This window comes from Ornithorhynchus anatinus, chromosome 4, assembly GCF_004115215.2.
Source record: "Ornithorhynchus anatinus isolate Pmale09 chromosome 4, mOrnAna1.pri.v4, whole genome shotgun sequence".
In the NCBI taxonomy this organism is placed as follows: Eukaryota; Metazoa; Chordata; class Mammalia; order Monotremata; family Ornithorhynchidae; genus Ornithorhynchus; species Ornithorhynchus anatinus.
Window position 1 is genome coordinate 89,864,290 of NC_041731.1, and position 22,889 is coordinate 89,887,178.

The 22,889-nt window shown below is 41.2% G+C and overlaps 1 protein-coding gene across 2 annotated transcripts in view; it reads left to right on the forward strand.

Moving 5' to 3' along the window:
* The window catches only part of PLPPR5 (phospholipid phosphatase related 5), a 98,874-nt gene that overhangs the window by 46,761 nt on the left and 29,224 nt on the right, over window positions 1–22,889 (forward strand). For both annotated transcript variants that reach the window (XM_029062053.1, XM_029062054.1), the window contains exon 4: window positions 19,768–19,944. In XM_029062053.1, coding sequence (XP_028917886.1) covers window positions 19,768–19,944 — 177 coding nt within the window. The remainder of the gene's footprint in view (window positions 1–19,767; window positions 19,945–22,889) is intronic.

Sequence of the window (22,889 nt, forward strand, 5' to 3'; positions counted from 1 at the left end):
TTTCACCTCCAAGAAACTCTTTCAATTTAACAGATTGTCACTTACAGGGTATACTCTATCTGCAGTTGTAGGGAGCCTTCCCAAAGCCAGTGGACCCAAGGTAGTGGTCCTTCTTCTCATTCATTAAAATGGCTCCTCTCAGGAATATGCAAAATAACAGCTGTTGTCCAGGGCTCATGTGTGGGTGTAAGATTGGTATTGCAATTAGAGAAGCAGCGTGGCTCAGTGGAAAGAGCCCGGGCTTGGGAGTCAAAGGTCATGGGTTCTAATCCCAGCTCCGCCGCTTGCCAGCTGTGTGACTTTGGGCAAGTCCCTTCACTTCTCTGTGCCTCAGTTTCCTCATCTGTAAAATGGGGATTAAAACTGTGAGCACCACGTGGGACAACCTGATCACCTTGTATCCCCCCAGCGCTTAGAACAGTGCTTTGCACATAGTAAGCGCTTAACAAATACCATTATTATTATTATTATTATTATTATTACAGGCCTCAATAGAGAAGCAGCTTAGCTAATGGAAAGAGCATGGTCTTGGGTGTCAGAGGACAAGGGTTCTATTCCCGCTCCGCCACTTGTCAGCTGTGTGACTTTGGGCAAGTCCCTTAACTTTTCTGTGCCTCAGTTATCTCATCTATAAAATGGAGATTAAGACTGTGAGCCCCACGTGGGACAACCTAATTAGCTTGTATCTACCCCAGCACTTAGTGCTTGGCACATAGTAAGACCTTAATAAATGCCATAATCATCATTATTATTATTATCTTTGTATTAACACAGCCAAAGCTGAGTTTTAGGGCCTGGATCTAAGACTTATGCCGAATGGATTCATGGCTCGCCTGGAACTTTCTAATGAAAAGTTCAACTAAGAAAGATGTAGCCCTGTTCTAGGTGGGGTGTGCCTCAAGAAAACAAGTATTTTGGCACTCTAGAACAAGGCATGGAGCCATGTGTGGTAGCATGTTAAAATAAGGGAGCTGAAGCTATCTAAGGCATGAACAACTTAAAGAGAATCTGCTGCCAATTTTAAACATTGTTTATCTGATTTATTAAACACTTACTATGTGTAAAACACTGTTATAAATGTTATGGTAAGTACAAGTTAATTAGGTGGGCTAAAGTTCCTGTCCCGCATGAGGTTCATAGTCTAAGAGGGAGGGATGATTCATACATTACACCTGGTTCTTAATGCATTTTCATGGTCTGCCTTTGTTAGTCAGGTACTGAAAGGGGATTGGCTGTTTAATTAAACAGCCCTGTAGTTTGACAGATATGGATATGTGAAGAAATATCCAGTGAGGGATATTGTAGCAGTATTAGGGCTCTTGAGGTAGTTGGATCAGAAACCAGGTTTGGTTGCTTCCAAAATACTGATTTCTGTGTTCTGCTCACTCACTACTCAAGCTAGGGAAGAAATTGTGAGTGAAAGCTCAATTTGCTTAGAGGTTGCCAGAAAGCAGATTTATTAATGCTGACAAAATGGTTTTGTATGAATGCAGTTAAGTGATTTTGCCATTTATCCCCACATGACTCTTGTATTGGCATGCTGCAAAAATACTGCAGGACTGTGTTCAGATCTGAAACTACATTGCATTCAGGTAGTGTCTGGTTAGCAGTATCTTTAGAAGCTTGTCCAAAATGAATGGTTAAAGCCCATGCTGGCACTGGAGAACTGAGAAAACAAAGGAGTTTCATACCAAGTCAGCTCTCTAAACTTTCTTCTTGAAGATAGAGAATATGGAGATGGGGGAAGGGCCATTAAAGACCTACGATCGTTATCCAGTATTCTACGGAATGAGGAATAGCCAGTGTAAATAATAATAATAATAATGTTGGTATTTGTTAAGCGCTTACTACGTGCAGAGCACTGTTCTAAGCACTGGGGTAGATACAGGGGAATGAGGTTGTCCCACATGAGGCTCACAGTCTTCATCCCCATTTTACAGATGAGGGAACTGAGGCACAGAGAAGTGAAGTGACTTGCCCACAGTCACACAGCTGACAAGGGGCAGATCCGGGATTCGAACCCATGACCTCTGACTCCCAAGCCCGGGCTCTTTCCACTTAGCCACACTGCATCTCTAAAGGTTTAAGCATAAAATCCCTTCTTTTCCTGAACTTCAGGAACACCATCAGATCCAGGAACTTGGCCACTTTACATGGATTTTAATGAGAGGCAATTTTTTTAGAGCACAAATCAGCATCAGAATTCAGGAATGGCCACCTAGGAGGCTCTTCCAATCCTGCTCCTTCTCTGAGCCTTGAGAAGCAGCCTGGCCTAGTGGAAAGTGCACAACTGTAAAATGGGAATAAAATTCTTGTCTGCCTTCCCCCTTAGACTGTGGGCTGAACACTATGTGGAATAGGGGCTGTGTCTGAGCTGATTATATTTGGTCTACGTGAGGACTCAACATAGTATTTGGCACATAGTAACCCTTCAATACCATTATCATCATTATCATTGTTACTATTATTACTATTATTATTATTGGTTTGCAGCTTTCAGTTTATTAGTCAATCATATTTTTTGAGCACTTGCTGTGTGCAGAGCACTGTACTAAGCACTTCAGAGAGTACAGTATAGCAATAAACAGACACATTTCCCACCCACAATGAGGTTACAGTCTAGTAAGGGCAGAGAGTCAACCCCAGCCCCTCCCTTGACCCCTGCCCCTCCGTCTCTCTAAATCACCACCCCTACCATAGAGACCAGCCACTCCAGTCCCTTTTGTTTGTTTATTTTGTTTTTGGTATTTGTTAAATGCTTACTCTGTGTCAGGCACTGTACTAAGTGCTGGAAGATATAAGGTAGGAACTGTCCCTATCTCACATGGGCCTCACCATCAATCCTCATTTTACAAATGAGGTAACTGAGGCATGAAAAAGTTTAGTGACTAGCCCAAGGTCACATAGGAGGTGGCAAGGCTGGAATTAGTAATAATAATAATAATAATAATGATTATGGTATTTGTTAAGCGCTTACTATGTGCCAAGCACTGTTCTAAGTGCTGGCGAAAGGTAATCAGGTTGTCCCACATGGGGCTCACAGCTTAGAGAAGCAGCGTGGCTTAGTGGAAAGAGCATGGTTTTAGGAGTCATAGGTTGTGGGTTCTAATCCTGGCTCCACCATTTGCCTGCTATGTAATTTTTGGCAAGTCACTTAACTTCTCTGTGCCTCAGTTACCTCATCTATAAAATGGGGATTAAGACTGTGAGCCCCAAGTGGAACAACCTAATAACCTGTATCTCTCCCAGTGTTTAGAACAGTGGTTGGCACATAGTAAGCACTTAACAAATATCACAGTCTTAATCCCCATTTTACAGACGCAGTAACTGAGGCACAGAGAGGTTAAGTGGCTTGCCCAAGGTCACACTGAAGACTCCCAGGTCCATGCTTTACCGACTAGGTCTTGCTACTTCAGTAGTCCCTTCCCCGAGAATGCCAACTCTCCACTATTCACTGCCACTTCCCTCCTCCCTACATCCAAAGCACCTGCTCTATGTTTCAATTAAAGGAACTTTTATCTTTCTGCAACTATGAACCACACTGGGATTTTGGTTTGTAACCTTTCAGTTTGAGGCTTGGCTACCCCTGTCATGGGTTTAATGCTTGGGATTTTAGCAGTCCTACATAAGAGCATAGGTTGGTGTTTCTGTAATGAAGAGGGTGTATTCCTGCAGAACCTTACGCTCACCAAAATGTATTCATTCATTCATTGAATTGTATTTATTGAGCACTTACTATGTGCAGAGCACTGTACTAAGTGCTTGGAAGGTACAATTCGGCAACAGAGACAATCCCTGCCGAACAGTGGGCTCACAGTCTATACGGGGGGACAGGCAACAAGACAAAACAGAACAAAACAAGTGGTCTAGTGTCAATATCATCAAGAAAAATAGAATCATAGATAGATACACATCATTAACAAAATGAGTAGAGTAATAAATGATATATGCAAATATGCACAAGTGCTGTGGGGAGGGAAAGGAGAAAGAGCAGAGGGTGGGAGAAGAGGGAATGGGGAGGGGAGGAGGAGCAGAGGGAAAGGGAGGGCTCAGTTTGGGAAGGCCTCCTGGAGGAGGTGAGCTCTCAGTAGGGCTTTGAAGAGGGGAAGAGAATTAGTTTGGCGGTTGTAAGGAGGAAGGCATTCTAGGTCACCGGCAGGATGTAGGCCAGGGGTCGATGGCAGGGCAGGTATGAATGAGGGACCGTGAGGAGGTGATTAGTAGAGGAGTGGAGTGTATGGGCTGGGCAGTAGAAGGAGAGAAAGGAGGTGAGGTAGGAGGGGGTGAGGTGATGGAGAGCTTTGAAGCCAAGAGTGAGGAGTTTTTGTTTCATGCAGAGGTTGATAGGCAACCATTGGAGGTTTTTTGAAGAGGGGAGTGACATGCCCAGAGCGTTTCTGTAGGAAGATGATAGGGCAGCAAAATGAAGAATAGACTGGATCGGAGAGAAACAGGAGGATGGGAGATCAGAGAGGAGACTGACACAATAATTCAGTTGAGATATTACGAGAGCTTGTACCAGCAAGGTATCAGTTTGGATGGAAAGGAAAGGGCGGATCTTGGCGATATTGTGAAGGTGGGACCGGCAGATTTTGGGGACGGATTGGATATGTGGGGTGAATGAGAGAGCAAAGTCAAGGATGATACCAAGGCTGCGGGCCTTTGAGCCGGGAAGGATGGTAGTGCTGTCCACAGTGACAGGAAAGTCGGGGAGAGGACATGGTTTGGGAAGAAAGATAAGGACCTGAGTCTTGGACATGTTGAGTTTTGCGTGGCGGGCGTGCATCCAGGTGGAGATGTCCTGAAGGCAGGAGGAGATATGAGCCTGGAGGGAAGGAGAGAGAACATGGGAGGAGATGTAGATTTGGGTGTCATCTGCTTAGCGATGATAGTTGAAACTTTGGGAGCGGATGAGTTCACCAAGGAAGTGAGTATAGATGGAGAACAGAAGAGAGCCAAAAATTGACCCTAGAGGAACCCCTACAGTTAGTGGATGGGAGAGGGAGGAGGAGCCTGCGAAAGAGACCAAGAATGAATGGCCAGAGAGATAAGAGGAGAACCAGGAGAGGACGGAGTCGGTGAAGCCAAGTGAGATAAGGTGTAGAGGAAAAGGGGATGGTCTACAGTGTCAAAGGCAGCTTAGAGGTCGAGGAGGATTAGGATAGAGTAGAAGCCATTGGATTTATAATATGAGCACCTCGACCCACACCATACACATGCACAAAACTGTTTCTCTGACACTATATTGTGCTATATCCAGACAGATTCGTGTGAGGGAGGACTGTTCCCTGACGTAATTCAAGTACTTCAGCAACTAGTTACACATCTACTCTCCACCTTCTCCGCTACCTGGGAATTTTCTTTTATCTGCTATCCAGGCTGTAAGCTCGCTATGGGCAGTTGTGCCAACTCTGTGGTATTGTACTCTCCCAAGCGCTTAGTACAGTGCTCTGGACATAGTAAGCACTCAGTTAATATCATGGCTTGATTATCTAAATGTTGGTCAGACAGGCAGAAATCATTTCAGCTCAAAGTTGCCTAGCCAAAGCAATCATCTGAGTTTGTTTATCTGAAAATGGTGAGTATGAAAGTAATCATATCTTCACTGCTAGACCACCTTGAAAAAAATTATTTCAATTGCTACTGTGCCAGATCTTCACTTTATTGTTGCTTTGATTTTCAAAGGCCAACTTTTCATCCTCTTTCTTCCTTTCCGGCTTTGTGACCTCTTGGTTTCACAAATGATTTTTATCCCATTGGCACTTTTTTCGCATGATATATTTTCTCTTCACTATTCACCTTCACATTACATTCTTCCTGAGTTAGCTCCTATCTGATCTGTAGTCTGATGACTCCCTTTCATTCCCTTCATGGTTCTTTTCAGTTCACCAGCTTACTACATGACATGCATATCCTCAGCTAGAGTGTGATAAATCCAGTCTTAAAATAAAAATTTAGGGCTGAATGAATCAGTAATCACAATCTGATGAACTGAGTACCCTAAAATTCATACATTTCATGTGCTCATTGGTCTATTTTTATATGTATAACACATCAAATATATACATAACCAGTATATATATATATAAAACATTTACATGCTGATGACATAATGAAAGTTATTACAGTGTATATAATCAATACATCAAAGCATGTTACATTGAATTACAGGGACAGCTCTAATTTCCTATATCAATAAAGGCAGAGCTAATCTGTGGTATGATGTGAAGCCAATTATCCCACTCTCATAATTTAAACTGTGTAACTCATCTATCAGAAAAACTGTTTTTTTTCCAAAATAATAGATTGAACTTTTTTTATATTATGTTTTTCCAAATAAGTGCAAAGTTAAGTATTTCCTGGCATTTCAGAGCCAGCACTATTCATGGTATGGACATTTATCACCAGGTCCCAACTCACTTCCTCTGCCCTTAGAGGGGGTTACAAGTGAAAGTTAAAGCCCAGGGCACAAAGTCCAGGAGTTTTATAAAAAGAAAGATTGGCAGGAAATGTCCATTAGTATGACATCCATAAACATTGTGTTACTTCAGAACTGAAATCAGACTGTCTGAATATAATTGCCATCGATGGACACTACCATTTTGTTAACTGTAGATTTTTTTATGCCTATCTCTTTTGCTTTCTCCATCTTGCTCACATTTTTTTTAGTGTGGGTGGGCTGCTATGGCAACTTTGAATTTTATTCCTGATTTCCTGATGCAAGCTTAGTTTTTGCAGACATTCTTGCTTTTAGATTTAAGCCTATATACAAATATATATATTTTTCAGCTTTTCTAGATACACCTTGGGAAATCTTTATAGCATAATACTGCAATGTTTCAAAATCCCTCCCAGCATTTTGATTTGTAGGTAAATAAGAATCTACACTCAGCCGAAGTAGCTTTATAGCCTTATTTAAATGGAGATATATTTTTAACAAGAGTGTAGGAGTTACGAAAGCATGTAAGTACATAAATAAAAAATAAGTAGCTCAAAAACATATGAAATAAGATCTGATGAGTTTTTTATGCTACTCGTAATTTAATAAACAAAGTCACAGATTCTCTTAGTCACTGATTTTACTTTCATTAAAGATTTCAAAGCGATGAAGAGTGAATAAATTACACTCAGTCTCTACCAGGAGCCTGATGGATAAAAATATGCTCTATCCATTAGAAAACATAGCTGTTGTTTTCTCCAGATACTCTCTCTGTATTCTCTGGAGAATTGTTTTTGACTCTCAGTGTGTGATTTAGAGATAAATGTATTGAAATTTCATCAAGCGTTTTCTAATTGAAAGTCATACCATCTTTGAAAGACATGGGAGTCAGAGAACAAGAGATTTGTGTTTGACTGTGATACTGAGAGCTGTGAGCAGAGGGGAGAAGCTTACAGTAGACATGAATGTTGCCACTGAGTCCCTCTTCTTCCCTAGAAGTCACAGCCCTCTTCCTTTAGTTTTTCTTTCCCTTTCTCTTTTTTTCCCCCACTTTTACTTTCTTCTTTCACTTCACACACTCACAATTCACTTTCCAAGTCAGTCTTCTCTTGCATCAATTAGCATCAACTTCCACCCACCTCTTGCCACTACCATAATGTAGAGCAGCTCAAATGACCCCTTTTCTCCTTTCAGTATTCATAGTGTAGGTCATTTCTTCCACTTTCTGAATTCTGAAGATGGAAAAATGGGGGATTATCATTCTATTTTAGAGAATGGCAGGAATTGGAGAGCATGGTCGCAGTTCCAGAGTGCTGGGAGAGATAGGAAGGGAAAAACCTTGAGGGTTCAGGACGTATGTTTGGTAGAATGTTTGAAAACCCTCTTGGGTAAAAAGTTTCTTCAGAGTTGCTAAACTTTGAATTTCTTGATATGTCCAGGTTCATCATAACAGGAAAGAAAACAACAACAAACAAACCTAAAAATGTACTTTGAAGTAGAATTGAGAAGCAGGAATAGACTGAAAGTCAGAGGATCTTAGTTCCAGTCCTCGTCCTGCCACTTGCCTACAGTGTGACTTTGGGCAAGTATGTGCCCCAGTTCACTCATCAGTAAAATGGGGATAAAATACCTGTTTTCTCTCCAACGTAGACCATTAGCCCCACCTGGGAAAGGGATTGTGTCCCACCGGATTATTTTAGTGCCGTATTTGGCATATAGTAAGAATTTAGGAAATGCCACAATCATTGACGTTACCATTATTAACAGTTATGGTGCTTGTTGAGCACTTACTATGTGCCAGGTGCTGTACTGAGTGCTGGGGTGGATACATGCAAATTGGGTTGGACACAGTCCCTTTTCCACAAGGGGCTCACAGACTTAATCCCCATTTTGCAGATGAAGGAACTGAAGCACAGAGAAGTGAAGTGATTTGCCTATAGTCACACAGCAGACAAGTGGCAGAGCCAAAATTAGAACCCAGGCCCTTATGACTCCCAGACACATGCTCAATCCACTAGGTCATGCTGCTTCTCTGAGAATATTCATATTTATTACTATAATTATTAATAAATTCCATTAACTTCCAAATAGAGGAAGCTTGAAACTAGGGCTTAGTTTTATTCCCCTATTAGATGAATGAGGGGATAACTGTTCAAATTTTTGAGTGTTTGCTTGTTCACCTTTAGCCCCGTAAAGACCTAAAAATTTACATCTCCCTGCCTTGTTTCATCATGACCAGTGAGGTATGAAACACCCTAAGGACTGATCTTGGTTTACCAGAACCAAATTGACTTTGATTTTAAATCTTATGACTCTCTGTGCTCTGTAGATAACTTGTAGTGTTAATTAATTTTAATTGCATTTTAAATAACTTTTAGTCACCTTTGAAGTCCTCACTATGTGCAATAGCAGGCCATGAGATTGAATCATATCCCTGATTAAAACTAATGTCATATATTACAAGGGTGGAATGGAAAATTGGTTCATGAAGTAATCTCAAAGATAGAATGGAAGAAAATGGCATCTTTAGAGCATGTAAAGAAGCAGTGTGGCCTACTGGATTGGGTACGGAACTGGAAGTCAGAAGGACCAGAGTTCTAATCCCAGCTCCACCATTTGTCTGCTAGGTGTCCTTGGGCAAGTGGCTTAACTTCTCTGTGCCTGTTACCATATCTGTAAAATAGGAATTAAGACTGTGAGCCCCATGTTGGACATGGACTGTGTCCAACTTGCTTAATTTGTATCTACCCCAGCACTGAATACATTGCCATGGTAAGCACTTAACAAATACCATAAAAAAAAAGCAATGTCTGTGTAGGTATTTGTCTTCAGGGTTTCTCTGGCTTATTTTTGTTATCAAGCAAGTGGCTTGGGCAGGTTCCTAAAACTTCATTTTTAAAAGAGAAGGCTCATTTTAAGGAAAAATTGGAAAACAAAATGATTGGAGACTAAATAGCCATGCTAATCCTTGTTGCTGTTGCTGATGCAAGGAATGTGTCTATTTATTGTTATATTGTACTCTCCCAGGTGCTTAATACAGTGCTCTGCACACGGTAAGTGCTCCATTAATACAATCAACTGCCTGAATGACTGACTGAAAAGTGATAGATGGGAAACCCCACAAATGAAAGTTAGTGGATTATGGTGTTTATCAAGGTCTTACTCTATGTTGTGAGCTTGGCCGAGGCCTGGACAGATACAATAAATAGCTCAGACACAATCCCTGGCCCACATGGAGATCAAAGTTAAAGTAGGGGAGGACAGACACATTGAGAAACAGAGAAAATTGTAAAGGATGCAGTGTCGGTTATCCCATCGTATTTATTATGTGCTTATTGCGAGCAGAGCACTTTACTAAGCACTTGGTAGAGTATGCTATAACAATAAGATACATTCCCTGCCCACAGTGAGTTTACAGTTTAGAGGGATGCAGAACTGAAGAAGATTACTTGGGAAAAGAGTTCCTAAAGAGGAGATCCTCAGAAGTCCTTGTCACAGCTCTTATTGTTATTAGTACTATTGTTATTCTTATTATTCATAATAATTGATTGTGTTATTTGTTAAGCCCTTACTCTGTGCCAAGATAATCAGGTCACACACAGTCTCTGTCCTACCATGGGCCTCACAGTCTAAGTAGGAGGGAGAATAGGTATAGAATCCCCATTTTACAGATGAGGAAACTGAGACACAGAGCAGTTAACTTGCCTAAAGACCCCCACATAGGCAAATGGCAGAGGGAGATTTGAACTCAGGTCCTCTGATGCCCAGGCCTGAGTCCTTTCCAAGAGGTTATGCTATGAAAGACTCTGTAAAAGTAGTAGTAGGAAGAATGATATTCATTTAACAATGAAGAGGATATCTCTGACGAGGGTTTCTATGAAGAGGGTTTCAGAAGCTCTCATTTCCTCTTCTCCCACTCCCTTCTGCATCACCCTGATTTGCTCCCTTTATTCACCCTGCCCCTCCGCCCCTTAGCACTTTTGTACATATCTGTAATTTATTTATGTTAATGTCTGTCTCCCCCTCTAGACTCTAATCTTATTATGGCCAGGGAGTATGTCTTCCAACTCTGTTATATCATACTCTTCCAAGTGCTTAGTCGAGTGTTCTGCACACAATAAGTGCTCAATAAATGTGATTGATTGATTGATGGAGCACCAACTGAGTGTGATGCACTGTTCTAAGTCCTTGAGCAAGATAACAGAGGTACAAGGCATATTTTCTGTCCACAAGAATCTTACTGAAATTGAAGAGAAACGCCTAGGAAATATAGAATAAACATAGATTCACATGTGCTGAGGCTAGGCTCAGTCGACTTACTATTTTTGTTCATTTCCCTTCCTTTATACCTTTACTAAAAACTTAAATTTAGATTTCCTGTTTTCATAAGAAGCAGAGTGGTTGGCTGGGAATGAAATAGAGATCATATTTTCTCCTGAGTGTGGCTCTTCCTACACTAATTTTTCTTTATCCCTTTTTCCTTTTTCCACGCTCTTCTGTCTTTCTCTTTTTGCTTTTTTATCTTTTTCCCTTTTAATAAGATAACATGGATTCAAGTGGTCTGTATAAACATACATAGGATACTATTTGAATAGTGGTTTTGCACATATCAGTGCTATCTATACTTTGAAAACTTACTTTCAAGGAAATGGGAATGGGGAACCCTTTAAATAGCTCATTGAAATTATTTAATTTCTCTTGCATCAGCAGACTGAAATTAATGATAAATTTGATGGCCAAACATATGTTTTGTCTTCAATTACCTGGATATTAAAATCCAAAATTGTCTTCAACCATTAATCAAATATAAAATTCAATCCAATTTTTGGATATGGTTTATCTTGATACAATCACTTCTATAATAATAGATTAACTGTGTTTATGAAGAGTTTTATGATTTTTTTATGGTATTTCTTAAGCACTTACTCTGTGCCAAGCACTGTTCTAAGCACCGGGGTAGATACAAGTTAAATCAGGATGGACCAAGACAGTCTAAGTAGGAGAAAGAACAGATATTAAATCCCCATATTTCAGTTGAGAAAGCTGAGGTATAGAGAAGTGAAATGACTTTCCTGAAGTCAGACAACAGAGCTGGGATTAGCACTCGGGTCCTCTGAGTCCAGGCCCAAGCTCTTTGCATTAGATCGCACTGCTTCCCAAATCTTTGGGAATCATAGTTTAGGGGTGGATGGTTTGCAAATACCACCTGGTCTGATGTTTCAGAACAAATTCCTGTTATTGTTTTGTACCCCTTGAGCAAAATGTAAAGTGTAAAATACTGCAAATATTGTAAAGTTGCAAAAATAAACATGGAATACTTTAAGGTCAATCAATTGAGCATATTAATTGAGCACTTCCTGTGTGCAGGACACTGTACTAAGTGTGTGGATGAGTAGAATACCACAGTGTAGCAGAAACATTCCCTGCCTGTCCAATAAAACTGAGGCATATTTGGGGAAGTAGAAACAGTTCAAGATTTTAAAATTTTATCTGGGTTTCACAATTTAACAAGAGTAATGAAAAATATTAACTGGGAAATAAAGGTATATTTATTTTCCAAATTCATTCAATCATAATTTTTGAGCACCTACTATGCACAGTACTGTGAATAATAATGATAATGCTGGTATTTGTTAAGAGCTTACTGTGTGCAGAGAGCACTGTTCTAAGCGCTGGGGTAGATACAGGGTAATCAGATTGTCCCACGTGAGGCTCACAGTTAATCCCCATTTTACAGATGAGGTAACTGAGGCACAGAGAAGTTAAGTGTCTTGCCCACAGTCACACAGCTGGCAAGTGGCAAAGCCAGGAATCAAACTCATGACCTCTGACTCCGAAGCCCAGGCTCTTTCCACTAAGCCACGGTACTGTGTGTACTAAGCACTAGTGAAGGTACAGTGCAGCAACAAAGAGAGACAATCCCTGCCCACAACGAGCTCACAGTCTAAAGACAGACATCAATACAAGTAAGCAGGCATCAATACATCAATGTAAATAAAATAAAATTACAGATATATACATATGTACTGTGGGGTGGGGAGAAGGGGGAAGAGCAAATGGAGAGAGAGTCAGGGTGAAGCAGAAGGGAGTGTGAGATGAGGAAAAGTGGGGTTTAGTCTGGGAAGGCCTCTTGTAGGAGATGTGTCTTCAGCAGGGCTTTGAAGGAGGGGAGAGTGATTGTCTGGCAGATTTGAGGAGGGAGGGCGTTCCAGGACAGTGGTAGGACGTGGGCCAGGGGTCAATGGCGAGACAGGCGAGACTGAGGCACAATGAGAAAGTTAGCACCACAGGAGTGAAGTGTGTAAGCTGGTTTGTAGGAGAGAAAGGAGATGAGGTAGGAGGGAGCAAGGTGATGAAGAGCTTTAAAGCCAATAGTGAGACATTTTTATTTGCTATGGAGGTGGATAGGCAACCATCGGAGATTTTTTAAAAGGGGGGTGGCGTGTCCTGAGTGTTTCTGCAGAAAGATAATCCAAGCAGCAGAGTGAAGTATGGACTGGAGTGGGGAGAGGTAGGAGGTTGAGAGATCAGAAAGTTGGTTGATGCAGTAATCTAGGCAGGATAGGATGAGTGATTGTACTAATGTGGTACCAGTTTGTATGGAGAGGACAGGGCAGATCATAGCGATGTTGTGAAGCTGAGACTGACAGGTTTTGGTGACAGATTGGATATGTGAGCTGAGTGAGAGAGCAGTGTCAAGGATGACACCAAGGTTACAGGCTTGTGAAAGGGGAAGGATGGTTGTGCCATCCCCAGTGACGGGAAAGATCGGGAGAGGACCGGGTTTGGGAGGGAAGAGAAGGAGCTCTGTTTTGGACTATTCAAAGATAATGTAACCATTGGGAAAGTTTACCTATGAGTGTGAATGTGGCTGCTGAAAGGGGTGTTGTGTGATTGATAGGAAATTAATCAGCATTATTAATTGAATGTCTACTACATAGTACAATAAGTTAATAGACATTATCCTTGCCCTCAAGGAGCTTATACTCTAGTAGGGAAGATGGAAATTGAAATGTCACAGATAGGAAAATGTAGATATGTATACATATAATGATAATAATAATTACGGTATTTGTTAAGCGCTTACTATGTGCAGAGCACTGTTCTAAGCACTGGGGTAGATACAGGGTAATCAGATTGTCCCACGTGGGGCTCACATTTTTTATCCCCATTTTTACAGAGGAGGTAACTGAGGCCCAGAGAAGTTAAGTGACTTGCCCAAAGTCACACAGCAGACAAGTGGCGGAGTCGGAATTAGAACCCACGACCTCTGACTCCCAAACCCATGCTCTTTCCACTAAGCCACGGCTATATATACATACACATATATATGTGCAGTAGAAGATTGAGCATGAACAAATGAGGAGTTTTGGAATGGTATTTGGGGAAAATAAAGCTAGGGGGAAGAGAAATTAATTTTGGAAGGCTTCTGGGCCTTAAAGATGGGTAGAGTAGTGGTCTGAAGGATTCAAATGAAGACAGTGCTCCAGGCTGGGTGATGAGCATAGTCAAAAAATCAGTTGCAGGAATAATGAGAACCAGGCAGAGTAAATAGGTGAGCTTGAGAGAAACAAAGAGGGAAGGGGTGGCAGAAGATTAGATGGTAGAAGGAAGTGAGCTGTTGAGTGCCTTTAAAGCCAATGTTGAGTTTCTGAGAAGTGGATAGAAGACCAATGAAGGTGTTTTAGGAGTGGGGAGGGATGTTCAGGGTGACATTTTAAAAAGATGGTAGCAAAGAAAAGTATGGACTGAAACAGTGTGAGACTGGAGGCAGGGAGATCAGCAGGACGGCTGATGCAGTAGACAGTCAGGGATATGACAAGTGCAGTTCTGGTGTGGTACGGGGGGGCATGAGGGGAAGGGGTGGATTTTAGAAATGTGGAAGAAGAATCAACAGGATGTGGTGACAAAATTAAATATGAGGTTGAAGGAGAAGGAGTAATGGATAATGACAAAGTTATGGGATTCATAAAGGGAGAGAATGCTGGTGTTCTCTTGCAATGGGAAAATGAGGTAAAGAAAAGGATTTGTGAGAAGAGATTGAGGAATTTAGCTTTGGACATGATGAGCTTGAGGTGCTAGTGGGATTTGGGATAGAATTTGTAGGCTCCACACATACAGAGATCACTCTTTGGCATCTCCTTAGTTAGATATTAACATCCAGCCAGTATTTACTTTGTTAAAGGTTTCGACAGCAGTAGCATTTGTAATGTTCCTAGCTACTATAAAGAATCGATATAGAATCTGCGTAGCACTTAACACTCAGCATATAAATTGCCGAGAAGGCTACAGTAGGTTGGTACAAACGGAACCTTAAAAAAGATCTGAGAATAGCAGCTTATCTCTGCTCCAGTACTTGCCCTAATTTATACTCTAAGCTCACTGTGGTCAGGGAACGCATTCACTGACTGTCCTTTCCCAAGAGTTTAGTATAGTGCTCTGCACAAAGTAAGCGCTCAATAAATACCAAGATGATGATGATGATGGTTATTGGCCCCAAAACATTTTCTTTCCTTAGTATCTCTTCAGTGGGCCTGCCTTACGTGGGTTCTTCCTTGGATATTGACCTCTTCTGAGCCACAGCTTTCCTGGTGAACTCCAGCTTCTGTCAACCATTCCCTTTGAATGTCTCCCTCAAGACTCTGGGTTCCTCGCTTCCTTTTAAGCTCCTTTACATAGAGCCCATTTCCACCCACATCAGCTCCAGCTCCAGCTGATGTCATCAAGTGAGTGATTGATATCCTGTCCAAATAAGCTTCGTCTCCAGCGTGACCTAGCAGATAGAGCATGGGCCTGGGAGTCAGAAACATCTAGTTTCTAATCCTGGGTCTGCCACTTGTCTGTTGTATAATATTGGGCAAGACCTCGAGCCCCATATGGGACAGGGACTGCATCTAACCTGATTATCTTGTCTCTACTCCATTGCTTAGTATAATGCCTGGCACATAGTAAATACTTAACAAATACCATAAAAAGGCTAGTCCTGAGGAGTATGAACAGTTTCACTGTCCTAGAAACCTCTGTCCTTTCCCCCTTTTCTCTGTGAGTAGTAGAACAGAAGGAAAAGAGTCACTGGAATAGCAGAAAAATAACAGTAGCTTGTATTAAGCTGTGACTTGGTGTGGTACATAATAATAATAATGATGGTATTAGTTAAGCACTTGCTATGTGCCAAGCACTAAGTGCTGGGGGAGATACAAGGTCATCAGGTTGTCGCACAGAGGGCTCACAGTCTTAATCCCTATTTACAGATGAGCAAACTGAGTCTTAGAGAAGTGAAGTGACTTGCCCAAGGTCACACAACAGACAACTGGCGGAGCCAGGATTAGAATGCACGATCTCTGACTCCCAAACCCGTGCTCTTTTCACTAAACCATGCCACTTCTAAGCATTGTATTAGATGCTTAGGGAGTACAGAATAACCAAGTGATATACACCCTTGCCATGAACATGGCCTTGTGGAAGAAGCCTAGGTGTAGGATCTGGGTTTAATCCTGGCTCTGCCACTTGCCTACTGTGTGACCTTGAGCAAGTCATTTAAATTCTCTATTTCTCAGTTTTCTCACCTGTAAAACTAAGTAACCCAGTTAAAACTGGAAAATATGGAAAATTAAGTATCCTAACCTTTGACATGGGACAAGAGACCATGTCTGACTTGGTTATTTTTTGCCTACCCCTGTGCTTAGTGTAGTGCTTGGCACATAACAATTGATAACCATTCACTGTCCCATTAGAGTGTAAACTTGGTGAAACCATCATACACAACACATAAAGACCACCCCTTCTTGTGCTCAAATGCTTGTCTGCACTCTAGTGCTTTTTTCATTTTTGTCACAATCCCATAATCCTCTTGAAACTCTATTTTTTTGTTTGCCTCACTTCCGGTTGTCTCTGCGTTAGAAATCTAACATATTGGCTTTTTCATCTTTCTTCTTTCTGCTAGCCAATTAATGCCAATCGCTGTTTGCATTTAACCCCCTGCATGCTAGGTCTTTCTCCCACTCCATACCCCCTTTCCTGTTTCACATTTTTGGTGGTTCTCAGCCTCTTCCTCCCCCTCCACTTCCCTTGCCTTCTTCTCCTTCCTCCCTTTCTCTCTCTACCTCCCCTCCTTCTCCTCCTCCTCCTTCCTGAGAACAGTGTAGTTGTCACTATTCTTTCCTGTCTTGAATGTTCACCCACTTTCAAAGTCTTTCCCACTCTGCCTCCCAGATTGCTTCACTCTGGCCACTCTTTTGAAGCTGCACTTCCCAGATAGCCTTATCCACCCTAATTACCTTTTTCCACTGTGTATCCAGCAGCTCAGAGAGGAATCTTTTAGCTGTTAAGGTTAGATGCATCTCCTTTGAAAGTGGTCCTCCCCTGTGGTTGATACAATGTTTAAATATCTCAAACCCTAAATACTAGCTATAAGAATTCAAATTAATATTATAGTAGTAATATAATAATAAGTATGAATTTGTTAAGTACTTAATATGGGCCAAGCACTGTTCTAATCCCTGGAGTAGATTCTAGGTAATCAGATTGGACACATTCCCTCTTCCACATGGGGCTCACAATATTAGTCCCCATTTTACAGATGAGTTAATTGAGGCACAGAGAAGTGAAGTTACTTGCCCGAGGTCATACAGCAGACATGTATCACTGAAGGTTTAGAACCCAGGTCTTCCAACTCCCAGGCCTGTGCTCTTTCCACTAGACTACATTTTAACTTTTGAACCAGCATGATATGGTCTCTTACTCATTCTGATTCAGCCTGATTAGTAGTTTTTGGTGAATCAATCAATCATATTTGAGTGCTTACGTCTGAGCAGACACTATATTAAGCACTTGGGAGAGCACAATAAAAGAGTTGGTGTACACACTCCCTGGAAGACTCAGTCCTGTAATTGAGTCAGGTCTTGACTTTGAGAGAAAGCAGTCTGAATAGATGTCAGAAGATGTCTTATGAATCTGCTCTCAATAGTTCTTGTTCTTACATTCTTGTCTCTTTTGTGCGGTTGTTTGACTGTTTTGCATGGTTGTTTGATGAACAAGCTTTGAATATTTTGTCTCTTTTTTTAAAGATAAAGGGATGTATTCTAGCTGTAGTCATTCATTCTTTGTCTCAGTGTGTTGTATCCTAAATTTTCATAGCACTTATTCAATGAGTCCCCACTTTCATTCATGCATTTTTTTTTGTTATTTAGTGCATTTCAAACTGGGTGGTTATTTTATTAAAAGAGTACCCAAAGGGATCGCCGCTTGGTCGTACTGGCCTATGTAGAAGCATTCTGTTTGCTTTATATCAGACTCATGAGAGCTTTTGAACTGAGCTTTATTCTCTGCTTCTATACACATTCTGGCTAAGTAATAGAGTAGCTTTCATCCAATTTGTAGAAAATGTGTAATACATAAAGTGCAGCATTTCCTACCCTGGTGTCACTGGTAGCAAAAATAGCAAAAGTAAAAGTCTTTTTGTTCTTCTGGAGAGGTGGAGCAAAGCCCAAACCAAATGCCCTATATACTTATTTTGGTTCCATCTAATTAAAATCAATTATGCCTGAGCTTAAATGATTAAGTAGAAACATATGGCAGAGTAGAAAAAATGACCACTGTTCACTTTGATGACATGCCTGTATAGATATGGTTTATTTCATATTTGTGACTCTGGTCTCACCCTCTAGACTATAAACTCGTTGTGGGCAGGGAATGTGTCTGTTTACTGTAATATTGTACTCTTAATACAGTATTTTGCACATAGTAAGCACTCAATAAATACAATTGAATGAATAAACAAATGAATTAATAAATGGACTATCACCCTAGGTAGTTTTTTTTTAATTCACCACAAGTGAGGACCTGATTATATGGTTGAACAAATCACTGTCAAAGCATTTCTAAGGGTGTCATCTGTGCTAGAATCATTTTACAGTCATTTTGTTAATACAGTCAATTCTGCCCCAACATGTGTTTTCACCACCTGTTTGGTCTAGTATGCTATTAGGGAACTAGCGATTAAGCTCCCTTTTCCCCTACTCCCTCACCCTTCTTCATTACTGATCCACTTGGATTGTACCCTTTAAGCACTTAATACTCACTACATCCTCAGTCCCAAAGCATTTATGTACATATCTGTAATCCATTTTAATATCTGTCCTCCCCTCTAGACTATAAATTCCTTGTGGAGAGAAAATGTCTGTACCAGCTCTTTTATACTCTTCCATGTGCGTTGTACAATGCTCTGCACATAGTAGGTGCTCAATAAGTACAATTGATTGATAAGAAACATTCATCTGGCAATTTCACACTGTTATTACGTTACCTTATTATGTTATATGGTAATAATGTTACCTTCTTACCTGCAGAGTGCATTGGAATGGGACTACAGTACAAGTTTTCCTTAACCTTAGGTTTTACCAGATTGCCTCAGGAGAACTGAGTGTATTTTGATACCATTAGTTTCCTAAAGAAGCTGTGAAAATTCCCTTTTCTTTGGTGGACCAAATTTACATTCATATTCAAAAAATAACTAGCAAGTCCCATCTGTGGGACTCTTTCTGTCTCTCTCTCTCCCTCCCTCCCTCTCTCTCTTTTTCTCTCGCTCACTTTCTCATTTCCTGCCACTTGGTTTGGATTGTGAGTTATTTAACAATAGAACAGATTGGGTTTGGGGGAGGAACCATGTTATTGTTGAAGAGCTGTGACTTGTAGACTTTTTAAGCAATGAGGTTAATTGCCACTAATTCGTCTTGATTAGCATGTGTGAATATGCCAGAGCTACAGGTATCTATTCATTATTTCTGATGCTGTCAAATTTTCCCCATTGTAATTAACTATTTTGTTGTAATTAAGATTTGCTTCATGTGATTAAAAAAAGTAAAGAACATCTATTAATAGCAGAGTCAGCATTTTGTTTTGGAACAAAATCTGATTTCAAACTAGCATGAACTCATTTTCTAAGTTTGCTTTTCCAAATATTTTATGTTTCATTGCTAATTTTGGTAGCAAATAGATTGTGTGTTTTCTGAACATATGACTAGAAAATTTCCAAAATTGTAAAAACTAGAGACAAATTTGACAAAATTAGAAGGAATGCATTACCTTATTGGTATATGAAACTTGGTATCTGACACTTCTAGTACCATTCAGAGAAGGCTTTCTGTTGATCATTTTAAAATATTAAGAGAAGGCAACTTCAAGTAAGTATAATTTAACAACCCACACTATGACTTGTTGGAAGGTTTATAACTATTCAAAATTACACTAATCAGAATTGTCTGGTTTGAAACATTTTAATTAGAAGGGAACCTGCATGATTGCTTATCTTTTTCCTTTTGCTATTTCAGATGTACATTACCAACACAATAAAAGCCAAAGGAACAAGACTCGCTAAACCAGTTCTATGTTTGGGCTTAATGTGTTTGGCCTTCCTTACTGGAGTCAACAGAGTAGCAGAATATCGGAATCACTGGTCAGATGTGATAGCAGGGTTTCTTGTTGGAATATCTATAGCTGTGTTTTTGGTAAGTACAATGAATTGAGTTAGACACAAAGGGTTGGTTCAGCCATTGATATTGCAGACATTACTTAGAAAAGTCTGTCTCTAAAACCAATAAACCAACCATTGTTGGGCTCCCTGTAGCTACAGTGACTAGATGCTCCACAATTCCCTGCCAGTGTCCACTGGGGCGACCAAAAAGTGCCTCCTTGGGACACATCCGGTGACCAAGGTAAATAATAATAATAATAACAGTGATGTTTGCTAAGTGCTTACTGTGTGCCAGGCACTGTACTAAGCACTGCAGTGGATACAAGCCCCAAGTGGGGCTCACAGTCTCAGTCCCCATTTTACAGATGAGGTAACAGGCACAGAGAATCGAAATGACTAGCCCAAGCTCACACAGCAGACAAGTGGCAGAGCAGATTTAGAAGCCATGACCTTAGATTCAAACTCTAACCCATGAGTGGATTAGGCCCAAGATCTACTCACAAGGGAGAAAAATTGGACAAAGAGATAAAAGATGCATATACATCTACCTCCACTGTAGCCTAATAATAATAATGATGATGATGATTATAATAATAACTGTGTTATTTGTTTAGCGCTTACTGTTTGCCAAGCAATGTACTAAGCACTGGGACAGATACAAGATTGTCATGTAAGATAAAGTCCCTGTCCCACATGGGGCTTACAGTCTAAACAGGAGGGAGAACAGACTTCTAGTCCCCATTTTCCAGATGAAGAAACTGAGGCACAGAAAAGTTAATTGATTTACCCAAGGTCATACAGCAATCAAGCAGCAGATCTAGGATTAGAACTCTGGTCCTCTTACTCCCAAGCCTAGCAATGGTGGAGACGGGATAAAACGTCAGAAAAGATGGGTAGACATCCCTGCTTCTTTTGGTTTTTGTGAATGACACCCACCACTATTATTCATTCACAAGCACCTTTTGTATATTCAAAGCCAGAGAATGAGCAACTAGCAAATGGCAGTCCTGAGAAACCAAACACCAATTTTCTGTTCATGAAAATCTAGTCTGCATACCATATGAGCTCATTATGGGGAGGGAACGTGTCTGCTCACTCTGTTGTACTGTACTCTCCCTAGTGTTGAGCATTTAGAACAGTGGTCTGCACGTAGTTCAAGCTCTCAGTACAGTGCTCTGCACAAAGTAAGTGTTCAATAAATATGATTGAGAGTCAGTGCTCAAAAAAAGCCATTCATTGATTGATTGTTTATGAGTACTCATGCCGGTTTGGCAGGGTTTGCCCAGTTGGAAGGGGCACTCAGTCAGCAGGTCCTGATGCAAACCAGAAAGTGCTGAGTCCTGCCACAACAATGAGCGGCAACTGAACTTAGGGCTGCCCTCTCTTCACTCAGCATCTGGGTGCTATTGGCAACCGGAAGTCAAGCCTTGCTGACCAGAGAGAGATGGGACCAGGCAAGTCTGGTGAGAGAGCAGTGACCAGGGGAGGATTGGAAAGAACAAAGCGGATCTCTGGAATACTGTGAAAGGGTTACAGTGTCTGCAGGAGAGGCAATATGGACCCATGTCTCCACAGCATCTGGGCCTCTGATTTGTATCCTAGGAGATGATCCTTCCCCATCACCGTCCCTATGGACTATCCAATGTGCAATCTTGGGGGTTCTCAGGACTTAGCTCTTCCAGAGCGGCAGGCTCTTTGCTATCCCACCTGTCACTGACCTGAAGAGGGGGGGCCTAGCCATGGCTGCTTTCGCCTTTAGGGGGTAGGACTCAGTGATTCCTGGCTACTCCATTCCTTCCTGGAGGAAAAGATCCAGCATCATTGATCCCGATTCATGCCGGCAATTTGGCTCGACCCTTAGTGGGTTGGGAGCGTGGGAGGGACAAGGTAGGTGAAAACTCCAGTGAAGACTGAATTTCTGCTAGTTTCTATAAGAAATCTAGAAAGAGGGAGGGAGGGAACAAAGGAGAGTGGAAGAGAGGGAGGGAGACAAAAGGGACTCTAGAGAGAATAAAAGTGTAGGTAGAGACAGTTTTCCCTTTATTCATATATTATTCATTTGGACTAAAATGATGGAGTATATAACTGTGGTTATTTCCAAAATCTCAGTTCCCTTATAAAACAAAACTGACACACAGTCAGAGGCTTAAGAATAGAACCAAATCACTTAACCCTGAACTATGATTCTAACCCCTGATTTTCAGACTGAAACAAAATGTGGGTTGAGATGGAAAATTCTGTCACTTCTTAAGATTAGTTTGCCTTACTGAGCATGCAAATTCGGTATTCAGCCTCCAGCATAAAACGTGGTAAGATCATTGATTGCTACATCCCTCCTTCAAAAATGTGTGGTTGAGGTGCTTTCTGATGGAGATTAGTTAGACCAAGTAAACAGTTGACTAAAGTGGCAGATCTTTAGTGTGACTTATGTCAGATTTCCTTCCCTGTGAAAATGGGGGGTGGCACAGGGAAGCCATCCTGGGACTGAGCATCAGCAGGGGACACTTAGAAGAGGTCAAGGAGGAAGCCCATCAAAGGGCAGGGACTGTATCTGTTGCCGATTTGTACATTCCAAGCTCTTAGTATAGTGCTCTGCACATAGTAAGCACTCAATAAATACTATTGAATGAATGAATGAGAAGGAGGGAATAGGAAAATGGGAAGAATAGGGAGAAAGGGGCAGAGGGGAAAGTGAGGGAAAGAGGAGAGAAGGAGAATAAAGGAAAGGAATAAGAAAGGAAGACAGAAAGGCGAAGGTAGATGAAGTTGAGTGGACTTGAAACTGTGCCTCTTCTACTGTACTCTGCTAGACAATATTGCACCCTACTGTACAGTTCTGTTCTATCAAAGCAGCATGGCTTAATGGATAGAGCACAGACCTGGAAGTCAGAAGGACCTGGGTTCTAATTACAACTCTGCCACTTGTCTGATGTGTGACTTTGGGGAGGTCACTCAAATTCTATGTGCCTCAATTACCTT